We start from the raw sequence: 15,472 nt of genomic DNA, 5'->3' as shown, positions 1-15,472 counted from the left end.
AAAACAAACCATAATAAAACATTGATTATTATTGTTAGAGACTGGGTCTCACTCTGTCACCCAGGCTGGAGTGCAGTGGTGTGATCATGGCTCACTGTAGTGTCGAACTTCTGGGCTCAAGTAATCCTCCCACCTCAGCCTCCCAAAGTGCTGGGATTACAGGCATGCACCACTGTGCCTGGCCAACAAAGCATTATTAATGACTGTCCCTAGACTCAGATATATTTTCCTCTGGGCTCCTGTAAATTGCCTGCTGAGTTTTCAAAACAGAAGTTGTTCTCAGAGCAGGAGAACTAGAATCCAGAGTTCAACTGGGCCGCTATTGAGGAGCTTTCTCATCCTCTCTCATGATCCCGTGTCCTTACAATAAAGTTCTCTTCATTCAAATAAAATGTAATCTCAAATGTGGTGATTTCTGAATACTGAGATTGTGGGTCATGTTTTCTCTTCTTTTCTTTCAATTTTCTGAACTTCTATAGATATAATTTACTTTGTAATAAGAAAAAATATATAAAATAATTTAGGAAATTTTAGTTTTAGTTCTCATATTATAAAAAAGAACTCAACTGTCATGTTACCTCGAAGAAAACTATGGTGAATTGTCCTCCTTTGCTAATAAGATCCACAAGATAGCGTTCAACCAGATAGAAGAAATGAAGGTTCTGCCCAGGCTTAAATGATATCTCACAAATACATGTGATAAGTAATGAATCCCCATCAATCAAAAAAAATTCAGATTCAACAAAATCATTGAATAAACTGGAATATCTAAAATGAAAAACAGTTAAAACAAAAATCACAGACACATTAAATCATGTTCCAAAAAGGCAGCGTTCTTATTAGCTCATTATCATTATCATCAACAGCTAAATTTGCTGAGTTGTCTCATGGCAGTGTCTACACTAAGGCTTTTCAAATATATCTACATTCACAACTATCCTTCACAGGAAGAAGGCAGGATTATCCACATCTTAGGCTCAGAGAGAGCAAATTATCCAAAGCCATATGGCACAGCCTGATTGGACCATGAATCTAGTACTTGTACCCTGCATATAAACCTAAATTATATATATTTTCTGCTTAATCCAACTCAGCCCCTTACAAGTGGATTCACTGATGGCTATTGACAAATGAAGCAAGAGGAAACTGTTTCCATTCACTATCATACAGCTCTGAAAGTGCTGTGTTGAACAATCATATATACATATATATAGTAGTGTACATAGTTCTATATACTGTTATATATAATACTCTATACTATATACAGATATATATTATATATAGATATATAATAGATACACACTGATATAAATACTGATATATATATACACTGATACATATATACTACATATTAAATATATTAGAAAAATTTGTGAAAATTTGTTACTATTTGAAAAAACTCTCAAACCATGTAGCCCACAAATACAAAAAAATATTTAAGTTAGCTATGTCACAAATGCATAAAGTATATGTAGTCTATTTTAGCATTTACTGACATAAAATATACACAGATCTATTGTAAAAGTTAAAAATTATCTAAATTTATGCACACACTTATAGACTATACATGGCACCTGTCAGAGCTGAGAGAAATGTAAATAAATGTTAAGCTGCACTATTAAATCATAACTGCATAAAATTAACTCTAGTATATACTGTACTACTGTAATAACTTTGTAGCCACTTCTTGTTGTATTGTGGTGAGTCAGCAGTTCTTCTTCAGTAAACTTCTCTCCAAACACAGTAAAAAGTGATGTCTCAAGGTTCTTGCGTATTTTTCATCATGTTTATTGCAATATCATAAAACCATGGAACTCATATGAAGTGCCACTAGTGATGCCAGAAATGTTCCCAAAAAGCAGAGCAAGTTATTACATTACAAGAAAAAGCTGAATTGCCTGATGTGTGTCATAGATTGATGCTTGCAGTTATAGTTGACCACCACTTCCAGATAAATAAACCTAATGTAAGGACCATTGTAAAAAAAAATTTTTTAAGAAATTAGTGAAGGCATTGTTGCAGCAGTCATAAAAATCTTGCATTTTTTTGTGAAAGACCTTTTTATCTCACATCGAAAATAGAGCTTTTATGTGGGTGTGGGATTGTCTAAAAAGGCATATTTATAGACTCTAATATGATTCAAGAAAAAGCAAAGTAACTATAGGACAAAGCAAAAGGAAGACGAAATATCTAAAGCTGGAAAATCTAATAGCAGCACAGTATGGTTTGATAATTTTAGAAAGAAGTGTAGCTTGAAAAATGTCAAGATAACAAGAGAAGCAGTTTTAGCCAACTAAGAGACAGAAGGAAATCACTGAGGGGAAAGGATATTTGCTTGAATAGGTTTTTTTAATACAAGTGAAATTATTCTGGAACAAAAAAAATCAAAGTCACAAAGAATATTTATTAGTACAAACGAAAAGCAAGCACCAGGATTGAGGGCAGGAAGGAATAAGCTAACTCTACTGTATTGTGCAAAGGCAGTTGGTTTTATCTTCAGGCCTGTCTTTATCTGTAAAGTTGCCAACTCCTGAGACTTGAAGGGAAAAGATAAACACCAGCTGCCAGTCTTTCAGTTGTACAACAAAAAGTCCTGGACAACGGGACACGTTTTCCAAATTAGTTAAATTGATACTTTGTCCCTGAAATCAGGAAGTACCTTGCCAGCGAGGGACTGCTATTCAAAGTTCTTTTGATATTGGACAATGTCCTTGGCCACCTAGAACTCCATGAGTTCAACACCAAAGATGCTGAAGTGGTCTACTCGCCCCCAAACAAAATGTCTTTAATTCAGCCTTCAGATCAGAGTGTCATAAGAACCTTCAAGGCTCATTACACACAGTAATCTATGGAAAGAATTGTCAATGCTATGAAAGAGAAGCCTGACAGACAGAATGTTGTGAACATCTGGGGGGATGGCACCATTGAAGATGTCACTATTGTTACGATCCACTCTCACTTAATAAATACATTTTTGCCTCCTTATGATTTTCTTAACTTTCTATACTAAGACCAGAGAAATAAGAGGGCAGGCAGAGCCTTTGAAGGCATGTTTTAGAATTTTCTCTTCATCCTAGAATCAAATATCAGCCATTGATGAATTTTAAGCAGGTGGCATTTTGATGGGCTTTGCATTTTGAAAAGCCTAGTCCAGCTACAAGATAGACAATAGATAGGGTGGGTGCAAACTTGTTGGTAGAGCAGAGAGAAAGCTATTACAGTTAAGTTTTGGAGCAGTAAAAAGTCAAACATGATCCTTTTGCAGTTCATAAATGTGATGATTGGGTTTTCATGTGTATGTGTTGGATGTGCCCTACTCAACCCTTGTTACAAAGTTATCTCATTATCTGTCTGGCATGAATTTAGAAAAATATATATAAAAATAAATTAATTAACAATAATTTTTAAAAAGTTAAACATGTATTCTCAACTGCTATAGTTGTTCAGTGCCCTTAACCCCTACATTGTTCAATGGCCAACTGTCTGTACATCAGTATAAGGCCAAATAGACATACAGGGAACATGATATATGATTTCTCATCTTTATTACTGTAATAATACTCACTCAGCTTTTGGCATTTCATTCAAAATTAACTGGGACATTTGCTGTGAAAATGTTGTAAGAACATTTCTTTCTAAATTAAAAAAAAAAGAGAAAGAGAATGGGTTATTTTTCAATTGGTCCTTTTTACAGGCGCTGTCATTTAGTTATTGTTCAAGAAAGTAAAACAGTAATGTGGTTATTTTAATTCCATTAGATCTATGTAGTTTACAGAGTAACATTCTTTTATAATCTATAAATATTTTAAGTGGAAAATTACCCATTCTTGCTGCTGCCTGTGACTCCAACCTGAACTGGCAAGTATTGAAGTTAGCAAATATCCTTTACTTTGGTACCTCTAAGTGGTAGTTCTTAATGAAAATGGCAGTCCTGCAAAAAAGAAAAGATAATGAGTCTTTATTCAACAAATATGTATTGAATAACTACTAGATGTAAAGCAAATTATTAGACACAAGGAATACAAGAATGAACAAATCAACATTGCTGACAGCTCTCACAGAGCTTAAAGATAATTATTAATCAGATAATCATAGAAACAATGGAACATTGCAAAAAGGACAAAGTCAAGAGGTCAGAGGAAGTTTCCCTAAAGAAATAATGCCTGAGCTGAGTTCTAAGAAATAAACAATAATTAATTAGGCAAAAAGAGAAAAAGTAGCATTTCTGGCAGAGGAAATATCAGAATACCATGTGTAAAAGCTCAGGGGCATGAAGGGTTGTGGGTGACACTGATTCCAGAAAGAAGTCAGTAGGGCTGGAGTGGAGACCATCCAGTAAAAGACTAGAGAGGACTAGAGAAATAGGAGGGCAGAGCCTATTGAAGTCATGTTATAGAATTTTCTTTTCATCCTAGAATCAAAAATTAGCCATTGATGGATTTTAAGCAGGTGGTATTGTGATTGGCTTTGCATTTTGAAAAGATTAGTCCAGCTACAATATAGAAAATAATAGGATGGGAGTAAGTTTCTTAGTAGAGCAGAGAGAAAGTTACTGTGCAGGAGACTAATGACGATAATTTGATGTAATATAGTTTGATGGTAGCTGAGATAATGAAACTGGAGAGATGTAGATCTACTTGAAGGACATTTAGGAGATGAGTTTGACATAATTTGGAATTGGATTGGATGTGGATGGAGAAGAGAGGAAAGGGGGCTGTCAAGAATGACACAAGATTCTAGCTCAAGTAACAGGATGGATGACTAGGCCATTCCCTGGGCTGGGAATTTTAGAACAAGGCTACATGTCAGGAAAAGATTATGGCTACATTTGTGAACCACCTGAATTTGACTTGCTTTCAAGATTTCCCATAAGCCATGGTATGTAAGTATGTAAGTAGTAAAATACACAAGTCTAGAGGACAAATACAAAGTCTGGACTAGATTTGCAGAGGTAAGTAATCTGAGTATTAATGGTAAATGAGGCCATTGGTGTAGATGAGCTTGCTTGGCCAGGGAGAGACAGCATCATGGGAGAAGAGTACTAAAAATCCACATTCGAAGATACTAATACTTAATATATCAAGAGAGGAGGAAGAATCTGCAAAGATAATAGAGAAGAAAATACTAAAGAGGTAGATGAAAATGCACTTGAGCATTCTGTCATGGAAACTAAATACTGAGACATTTGCCATTCAATATGTTAGGGCTGTGAAACAGATAGATAGGTAGATACATACATGATTTATGGATAGATAGTAGATAGATAGTTTGATATAGATAGATATAGATAGATGATAGATACATAGAGATAGATGATAGATACATAGATACATAGAGATAGATGATAGATAGATGATAGATACATAGATACATAGAGATAGATGATAGATACATAGATAGAGATAGATGATAGATAGATATAGATAGATGATAGATACATAGATATATAGAGATAGATGATAGATACATAGATACATAGAGATAGATGATATATAGATAGATAGATACAGACAGATATAGATAGATGATACATACATAGATACATAGATATAGATAGATAGATAGATAGATAGATAGATAGATAGATAGATAGATTCCTATTCCATGGTATTAAGGAACATATAATGGTGATGCACATGCTGATATTAAATATTACAATAACAATGCGAAGAAGTATATGACTGTAATGACAAATAAGTTTAAAGAAAAATGGAATTACTATGGGCTGAGATGTTTAGGGACACATAATGGAGACACGAGCATAAGTATGGTTTCTCACTCACCCAGTTGCTGTCTTATTTCAAAGATTATACAGTATCTACACTTTACCAAACATTGTACTTGCTGAAACATATGCAAATATGCATGAAGCATGATTCTCTCCTTGTACAATCTGGGGTAGGTTTAAAGACAACTAAGTCACACTTACATCTAATTTGCTGTGTTCTAGCAGAAATGGCACAGGAAGCCATTAGAGAATTGAGAGTTCCTAAATCAGAATGAAGGGATCAGGGTCCTGTGTTCTGAGGTTTCGACAGCAGGTTGAAAAGATGATGAAGACTTATGAAAGAATGTTGGGGAAAGTGAGAGATACAGAGATTTACTTTCCAGGTAGCAAAATCAGCATCAGTTTAATGCATAAAGTTGTGAAACTACATGACAAGTTTGAGATCCTATGGGTTGTTCTACACGGCACAGGGCAGGGTGGCTCATTGGAGATGATATTGGAGAAGGAGGTAAGAACCAGACACTGGTCTTGTGCCCAGGTAAGGAGATTAGGTATCTTCATAAAAACTCTCTGTCACCCATTTCATGCAATCCTCAACCTCACTAATTGTGCGTTGGCCATACTATCTTTCTTCAACTCTCCAAATTGTACCAAGCTCAAATGGAAAAAAATGGGTCAGTGAGAATTGAACAGGCAAGAGAGAATTAACCCCAAGTATATTACAGAAAACTTCAGAAAGTATAGCGTCAGATTTTACAAGATGAAATAAGTTAATTTACAGGTTGCCAGATGGTCACGATGCTCCTAGAGTCTCAGGAATTTTTTTATGCCACTCCTAGGACAAAATCAATATCTAACCATTTCATTTATTAAGTAGTTAGATACAAACAAATTAATAACTATTTATGTCCTGACAACTTAGAAATTGTTTTAAGAAATAATATACATAGATTAAAAGGAATAATACAGTTTTTATAATGAAATATAACTATGACTGAGACGTGGGTGCCTGTTAAACCCTGTAAAACTTTTCAACAATAACTATGGGGACAAAATAAAACCGCCTTAATGTGCAATCCCTCCTTAATTTGACAATCAAGGGATTCTATAGCCTGCCTATGGGAAGTCTGAGATCCTACAGGCTGCTCTACATGACATAGGACAGGGTATGTAAGACAGGGTGTGTAAAGCCTAATAGGCTTTCCTCTTACATACCCTATACTAAAGTAGGCTTACACACCCTAGGCGTTCCTCTTATATACCCTCTAGCTCCCTATTAACTCTGCCCCAACACATGCAGACCCTAACACTTAAACAGAATTCACAGTCATTATCCCCACTTCTCTGTTATTTCAGGGAGAGACATGCTAGAGATCCAGCCACCTGTAGTAACTGATTATTGAATACTCTCACACACACACACACACACACACACACACACACACACTAGTACCAATAAGGTATGTGCCTTTTTTTTGAGGCACCAAAAAAAGCAAAAATAAGAAACCAGATGAATAGGCACGATGCAAAGACAGAAAAGACCTTCAAAGTTTTCTAATTACTACTTTCAAAGAATTAAAAATATTTCTCATAAAATAATAACAGGCTGCTAGAGAGAGAAAGAGAAAGCATGCAAGTGTTCATACACATTTAAAACATAATTTTACAAAGAAGAAAGTCATGTGTAGAACAATAAAATGAGCATGCTGGAATTTTAAGTCAGTGATCTGGAGGGTTAAAGTCCAGGAAATTTTGTAAAGGATAAAAGTAAAAGACAAAGAGATGAAAAAATTCTAAAAATACTAAAATATACAGAAGTCAGTCAGTAAGCTCCTCCTCCCCCTACTGGTAATTCTAGTAAGAGATAACTAAGATTCCAAAATGAGTGGGGATAAAAATAATCAAAGATATATACTTAAACTAATATAATAATATTAGGCCAGAACTAAATAACAACATAATGTGTTTAGATTGAAATGTTTCTCCAACTACTGAGTAGAAATAATGACAAAAGAGAAAACCACATCTAGGCACAGGTTGTCAAAATTGCAGAGCTCCAAGAATAAAGAGAAAGACAGAAAAGGTACAAAGAAATGGAAGTCAGGCCATATGAGAACTGGTTTAAGGCACAAACACTGTTGGCTGACTACTTGCATTTTAATCTTGGTTCTGAAATATACTATAGTTCTATATGCTTAGACAGGTATTTAGCATCTCTGAGTCTCAATTATCTATAAGACTGGAACAATAATATTACTCACCTCTGATTGTGTTTTCAAGCTAATTAAATGTATGAACCCATGGATATGAATTGATTAAAATAATACGTGGCACACAGAACTAATTAAAATAAGCAACATTCCTGGATGTTTTGATAAAATAAAGCATTTTCAAATTTCTAAAGGGAAAATAATTTGAACCTAGAATTCTGCATCTAAATAGTGATTTGATTCATGGAGAAGGCAAAAAGATGTAATTAGACTTTTAAGAAGTCATAAATTTCACCAACCATATATCCTTTTTAAATGTTAAGTTCTGAAATACATATGCAGAACATGCAGGTTTGTTACACAGATATACATGTGCCATGGTGGTTAGCTGCACCTATCAACCCGTCATCTACGTTTTAAGCCTGGCATGCATTAGGCATTTGTCCTAATTCTCTCCCTCCCTTTGCCCCCAACCCTCCTACAGGCCCCAGTGTGTGATGTTCCCCTCCCTGTGTCCATGTGTTCTCATTGTTCCACTCCCACTTGTGACTGATAACATGTGGTGTTTGGTTTTCTGTTCCTGTATCAGTTTGCTGAGAATTATGGCTTCCAGCTTTATCCATGTCCCTGCAAAGGACATGAACTCATTCTTTTTTATGACTGCACAGTGTCCCATGGGGTATATATGCCACATTTTCTTTATCCAGCCTATCATTAACAGGCATTTCGGTTGGTTCCAAGTCTTTGCTATTGTAAATAGTGCTATAATCAACATATGTGTGCATGTGTCTTCATAGTAGAATGATTTATAATCCTTTGGGTATATACCCAGTAATGGGATTGCTGGGTCGAATGGTATTTCTGGTTCTAGACAGTGTGGAATCACCACACTGTCTTCCACAATGCCAACTATATATCTTAAATGATAATTTTATTTAAAGAGATAATACAGAAAATTGGGGAAAACTCATCAAGAATGAAGACAATCAAAAAACAATGAAACTTTGCATGATTTAGAAAAGTTAGGGGAAGCTATAAAGAAAAACAAGAGAACCCATGGTACTTCAGATTTACAAAAGTCTATTTCAAACAGTAATTTTAATAATATGGAACTCCATGTCTTAGCATAGCAATTCCCAGATTGCTTCTACACTGAGTAATGTGTACATACTCATAATTTTGTCACTGCTGTTTACTTCTTTTTTACTGTTGACTCAACATAAAAACAAATCACAAGAATCAAATCCACAAACTGCTGTAAAATATGATAAGCCTTGACAGTAGGAAAATAATAATATAATTAACCAATTTGGCAGTTCACAAAGGGATGAATGAAAGAAAAATAAATATGAATGCTAAATTCTTCATCTTTCACAGCAGGAAGTCCAGCAATAGCATCTGAAGACAATATATGAAAAAAACAATGGTTTATGGAATCAAGAAATTATCCTGCTTTTCTTCTAAGTACTGCACCATCGCAGTACCAAAGAGTAGATACAAGAGCAATTCATTTCTAGAAATAATGCAGCTAATAAACACAGAAGGAATGACAGAATATCACCATTCTACAACTCCTAATGAATTAACAGATCTTAGTATTTTTAAATGATAGCACAACAAAAATAGAGGCAAGTGTCTGCACCGTCACTGAAGTACTGTAGTTCCCTCAGCCAAAACAAAACAAAACAAAACAAAACTTGGGAGGCCAAGGAGGGCAGATCACCTGAGGTCAGGAGTTCAAGACCAGACTGGCCAACATGGTGAAACCTCATCTCTACTAAAACTACAGAAATTAGCTGGGCGTGGTGACAGGTACCTGTAATCCCAGCTACTTGGGAGGCTGAGGCAGAAGAATCGCTTGAACCTGGGAGGCGGAGGCAGATGCTGCAGTGAACTGAGATCAAGCCACTGCATTCCAGCCTGGGCAACAGAGCAAGACTCCACCTCAAAAAAAAAAACCAAAAAACAAAAAACCTGAATCTGATCAAAACGCTAGTAGTAATGATTAATTCACAAGAAGTTTAGAGGCCAACAAAATATGTTAAATGACACCACGGGGATTAGGACACACACACATACACCCAACAGGACACACACATACAAAAACAAAAAAGCAATCTAAGACCACACATTTTACAAATGAATGAATTAAAAGGGGATGAAAAAATTGCAAGAACCTTATAAGGCTTATCATCCAATCACAGTAGTGTCTTAACCATATTCTGATTCAAACAATCTTAAGAAGGAAGAAGAAAAGGAGGAAGAAAAATGGAAAAGAGAAAAAAGGAGGGAATAGGAAAGGTGGAAAGGGGAGGTAAAGAGGAAAAAAATGGGGGCAAGGGAAGGGAAAGGAAATCACGTATTCTGTATTGGAACAGAATGGTGGAGTTACTTGATGAAAGGCATCAAGCTCCTGAAACCCTGCCTGGGGAAGAGCTGGTGGGCTAAAAATGGCTTCCAGTACCCAGTATAACCCTCTCCCTTTGAGTGTGGGCAGGACCTGTGAATTTAATGGCATAGTCTCTTTAATGATTCGGTTACATTATGTAAGACTTCATCATAGTAGACTCGGGAGATTCCCCCAAAGAAGGCTTATACCTTCTTAAAGGTGTAAGCTACCTTGTTGTGAGAAGGCCACTGTAGCTAAGATCTCAGGGTGAAATCTAAAGACATGGGAATCCCCAGCCAACAGCCAGCAAGAAAGCAGATAACCTCAGTCCTTTAGCTGCAAGAAACTGAATTCTTTCAACAACCCGAATGAGCACCCATGGCGTCCCACGAGACCACCGCTCTGACAAATACCTTGATTTCAGCTCGATCAGATGCTGAACAGAGAACTGAGTTTACCCATGCCTGGGCTTCTGATCCATAGCAATTGTAAAATAATAAACTTGTAAGGTTTTAAGCCACTATACCTGCCCTTTGACCAGGAATAAATTATTCTGTTACTGGAGTAAGAAATAAATTTCTATTGTCTTAAGCCACTGAAATGTAAGGGTGCACAGAATTTACCTGGAGGATCTTATTAATAAATACAGATTCTGATTCTACAAGTCTGGAGCAGGGATTGAAGGTGGACGCCACTTGCTGCTGTCGATGTACAGGTTTTACTGGCTGTGCTCGGATATGATGTCCCTTAATTTCTCCTCAACCTCCATTACCCAGCTCCCACCTTTGAAGGGGACTCCTTAAATGCCTAAGCACTGTTCTCTCTCTCAGACTTCAGGCCTTTGCAGCGTTCATCAAGATTGTCGTTTCCTCCGCCCCTCCCCACGCCCGGCCTCCCAGGGCCAGCAGGGGGCCCGTGCGCCACCGCCCTGCGAGCCCAGGAGACTCCCAGGCTTCCGGCGCCCGGAGCCACCTGTGCCACCTCCCTGTGCGGTCCGTTAAAGAACACCTAGAACTCCCACAAGACAGCTTCGCCCCAGGCTCTTCCCAAGGGACATCCCCAACTCCTCACCGCGGACTCAGGACCGGTGGTGTCCAAAGACCCGTGAACTGCGCGCCCCGCGGGGAAGGAGTGAAACAGACACCTAGCGCAGAGCCCAGGTGGAAGCTCCAGGTTACCCCAGACCTGGCCTAGGACTGGGTGCTCTGAGCCACCGCAGCCGCTCTTTTATGCCTGCAGGAGTTTCGGTTTCCTTTCTCCTCTCAGAAGCACTTAGGTTTCAGTTTCCCTTCAGCACGAATTAGGCGAGGCACATTCGTGGAAAGTTTAGCATCCTTCCCTTCAGTCAGAATCTTAAGAAGGGGAGCATAGCAAGACGTTAGTTAAAGGGTATGAAGTTACAATAGCTAGGAAGAATTAGTTCTGGTATTCTATTTTGCAGTAAGGTGCGTACAGTTAACAATAATGCATATTTCAAAATAGCTAGAGGAGAGAATTTTGAATATTCTCATCACAAAGAAATAGTAAAGTTTTGAGGTAATGGATTGGCTAATTATCCTTTGATCATCACACAATGTATACATGTGTTGAAACGTCACATTGTACCCCAGAAATATGTACAATTATTATGCGTCAATGAAAAATAAAATGAAACTAAAAAAAAAACAAAAACAAAACAAAACAAAAAAAACCTTAGAGAGACAAAGGCAATAAAAATGGGCTTTGGAATTTGGGCATAAATATAGAGTAAATTGAGGCAGAAAAGTTTGTAACATCTCAACAAGATAAAATCAAGAAGAGTTAGAATTTAGGAATAGATAAAACGTAAAAGACACTGTGGAATCTGAAACCCCGCAATGAAATGGGAGATCTTGCTGCTTCTACTTGTATGCAAAAAGAAAAAAGAAAGTATGTAACAATACATGAACTTTGAGTTTCTGTTATGAGAAGCTGATGATTACTGTTCTGCATAAACTGTAACTGGTACTTTCATGGGCCAAGAATCAACATTAAAAAATAAATTGAAAATGCAGAATGGTCACATTTATTTCTGCCTTAAATTGATGAAATGTTCTCTTAATTTTTGCCTGTTGATACTTGCAACGTGGGTTTCAATACTCATCTCCTTTCCTTTCAGTGTCCTAGTATGCTTGATTTCATTAATGCTATAAATGTGCAAATATATTGGAAACAGAAGAGGGTGTGGAGGAAAGACAGCAGTGAATTTGGGTAATCACGGTGATAAGAAGCTACAGGCTGCTTTGTCTACAAGGAAAGGAAAGAGCCAAGGTCCAGGCACTGCTTCACAGGGAACACAGAACACAGTCAGTAGTGAATGATACTTTGTCTTGTGAAAAATTAGAGAGTCAAGTTGTTAAAAGAGGGGGATATGGGGAAGGAGGACAATTCTCACATCCATCAGGCAATTACTTGTTTATTCATTTGTTTAGAAATTCATGTGTTTGTTAGTGAGGAGATTAAGAAAGAAAATAAAAGACTCTAGAATTTAACACATGATTCATCTTAAATCAGCCGATATTCCTGTCTCCTTCACTGTGATCTCTGAAGTACCTGCCTGGGGTAGGCTGAATAATAACCTGCACACCTCCCTTCAAAAGAGGCCAAAATCCTAATTCCTGGAACCTGTGAATACGGTAACTTTCATAGCAAAAGTAATTTTGCAAAATAGATTAAATAAGAATCTTTAGAAGAGGAGATTACCCCTTACCCGGGATTATCCAGGTGGGCCCAAGGTCATCAGAAGGGCCCTTATAAGAGGGAGACGAGTTCGAGAGGGCAATGTGATGATAGAAACAGTCAGTGACAGAAGGTGGGGACACTACACAGATGGATTTGAAGACAGTGGAAGGGACCACAGGCCAAAGAGTCAGGTGGTCTCTAGAAACTACCAAAGGCAAGGAAACATTTTTTTTTTTCTACAGCCTTCAGAAATCAGCCCTGATAACACCTTGACTTCAGCCGAGAGAGACTGATTTTGAACCTCTGAGCTCAGAACTGTAAGAGAACAAACTTGTGTGGTATTAAGTCACTAAATTTGTGGTAATTTGTTACAGCAGCCATAGAGAACTAATACAGTATTGTGAACTATATTGTAGGAAATGAATAACATATTTGCAAACAGCAGAAATAATGGATTGTGTTATAATAAGAGGTAGAATTAATTCAGAAGGCTACTATGTGCTAAGCAATATGCTAATACCATATCAATGATCACAGCAAGTTCATGAGGTGTGTACTATGATTTCTGTCATTCTGTAGATAAGAAAAATAAAGCTTAGAGGGATAAAACAGCTAGTAAATTATACTAAGATTCAAAACTTGGTCTAACCCAATGATCTATCTACCATATTCTCTATTACATAATTTCATCAAATGCTTCAAATTCTACAACTGAAAGTGTTTCAACTACAACTGAAAGTGGACAAATGATTTTATTTTGCTTAAATTATAAAGCTTTTTAGAATATATGATGTTCCATGGTTGTTTTGACTTTCAGTGACTTTGGATTTATCAGATGAGAGTTCAAGGAAACCTTGACTCATCCTCTTCAATTTTCCACCCCAAGATATGTAAACACACAGAAACTTTAGACTGTTTTTTCTTTTTCACTTCAATAGCTTACTCCCATGACCACACCCTGGACTTTGTTCTGAGGCTTGAGAGTCACATAATTTAATTTTCCTTTTAGACCCCTCCCTTTATGCCCTGTACTTTAACCTCTCAGTACCCCCAAATGTTTGTCCTATCAGGGTGAACTCCATGAGTCAACACTTCAACTCCCCTCTTAATTAATATGTTCAACTGCTTGAATCTACTGACTTTCCTCTACACTTGCCTATAATTTGCTACTCCTGATTAATTCAAGTTTTCTTTTCTTTTTGATACCCGGCCACTAAGGGGAATGACCCAGTTTGGATCTCATCAAATGCATTGTTTAACAACACAGCTGATACTTTTTTTCTGGTCCCCTCAGCCTTCTGCACGTTTCACAATGACTGTTAAAATTCAGCACTTTACCATTCTCAAGTCTTTTAAATTGCAGGACATCTCTTTTTTTTTTTTCCAAGGAGAATTCTCTTCAACTTTCTGATAACTCCATATTCCAGTCTCACGCAGAGTTTAAGCAGAACACACAGCATGCCACTTACCCACAACATAACTAGCCTTCTAGATCTGGGTTTGGATCTCTCCTCAAGCATCATTCTTCAGTTTGTTGTGTATTTTTGTCAACTAATCTCTTTGTCAACATAGTGTTCATTCCACTAATAGGTTCAATGAGAACCTATTCAATTGAATAGATTCAATAGGTTCAAACTTTCATTTTCAAACAACAACAAAAATGATGTCATGCTTGATTTCAACCCTTCTCTTTTCAGCATGGTGCCCTGTAGTGGTCTTCACTCATTGGCTAAACTTCTTCACCTCCCTTCAAATTTCTCAGGCCCATTGGCCTAAATCTGATCTGGAACTGCTCTGTCAAAGATATCCAATGAGGATCCACTGACTGACAAATCCAAACAATGCTTGTTTAGTCCATGTTTGATTTACTCGCCTCTCTTCAGCATTAGAAAGAGTTTGTACCAGTCCCTCTCTTCCAAAGTGCCTCTTCTCCCTTGATTTCAGTTACAATCTTCTCCTTCAAGTCAATTTCTTTTCCCACCTTCTCTGTAAGGATTGGTGGAATCATCACATAACTACTGCTCAAGTTAGAAACCTGGGAGCTATTGTTGCATCCTCACCTCCCTCAAATCCCAGTAAATTCCAACTCCTACCACTTACGGAATTTTGAATCTCTTGTCTCTTTCATTTTTCCAAAGGCTAGAGCAAGCTTCATCATTTCTCATCTGGATTATTGAAACAAGCTTTTCACCTTCTAACTCCAGTCTATCCCTGCAATTCATCTTCTGCTCTGCTGCATTTTTTTAGCATGTAAAACTGAGCACATCCAGACCCCATTAAAAAACACTTGAATATATGCTCATTGCTTCTAGATTAAACTTTCCTATCAATATTCCCTCTCTTCTTAGAACACTCCATATAGCTTATTCACCTCCTCTTCTCTCCATTGGTGAGGGAATGAATCCTACCCTAGGGCTAAGGGATGGCCAGACTCACGGCACTTGA

General features: G+C 37.1%; 1 protein-coding gene and 1 non-coding gene across 10 annotated transcripts in view; one reads left to right on the top strand and one right to left on the bottom strand.

The window, feature by feature from the left end:
• DDX60 (DExD/H-box helicase 60) overlaps positions 1-13,744 on the bottom strand; it is a 154,881-nt gene extending 141,137 nt beyond the window's left edge. For 4 of the 9 annotated variants that reach the window (XR_004182557.1, XM_031663995.1, XM_031663994.1 and 1 more), the window contains exons 1-4: positions 11,399-11,581; positions 3,822-3,931; positions 3,566-3,635; positions 579-768 (exon numbers count right to left, since the gene is read on the bottom strand). Coding sequence is in view for 8 of the 9 variants with exons in the window: in XM_031663995.1 (XP_031519855.1) it covers positions 579-768; positions 3,566-3,635; positions 3,822-3,825 (264 nt within the window). In the remaining variant the exon portion in view is untranslated. Of the gene's footprint in view, positions 1-578; positions 769-3,565; positions 3,636-3,821; positions 3,932-9,754; positions 9,779-10,950 lie in introns of those variants that run through there. The other 5 variants (XM_031663992.1, XM_031663996.1, XM_031663991.1 and 2 more) reach the window with 5 other exon arrangements.
• Positions 3,254-3,357, top strand: LOC116274369. Its single transcript, XR_004182995.1, has one exon. It is a non-coding gene; the product is annotated as a small nucleolar RNA U13 (small nucleolar RNA).
• Positions 13,745-15,472: the final 1,728 nt, after the last annotated feature.

The sequence above is a fragment of the Papio anubis genome, chromosome 3 (assembly GCF_008728515.1).
Source record: "Papio anubis isolate 15944 chromosome 3, Panubis1.0, whole genome shotgun sequence".
In the NCBI taxonomy this organism is placed as follows: domain Eukaryota; kingdom Metazoa; phylum Chordata; class Mammalia; order Primates; family Cercopithecidae; genus Papio; species Papio anubis.
Note: the sequence above shows the minus strand (reverse complement) of the source record. Positions and strands in the feature narration are given on the sequence as shown.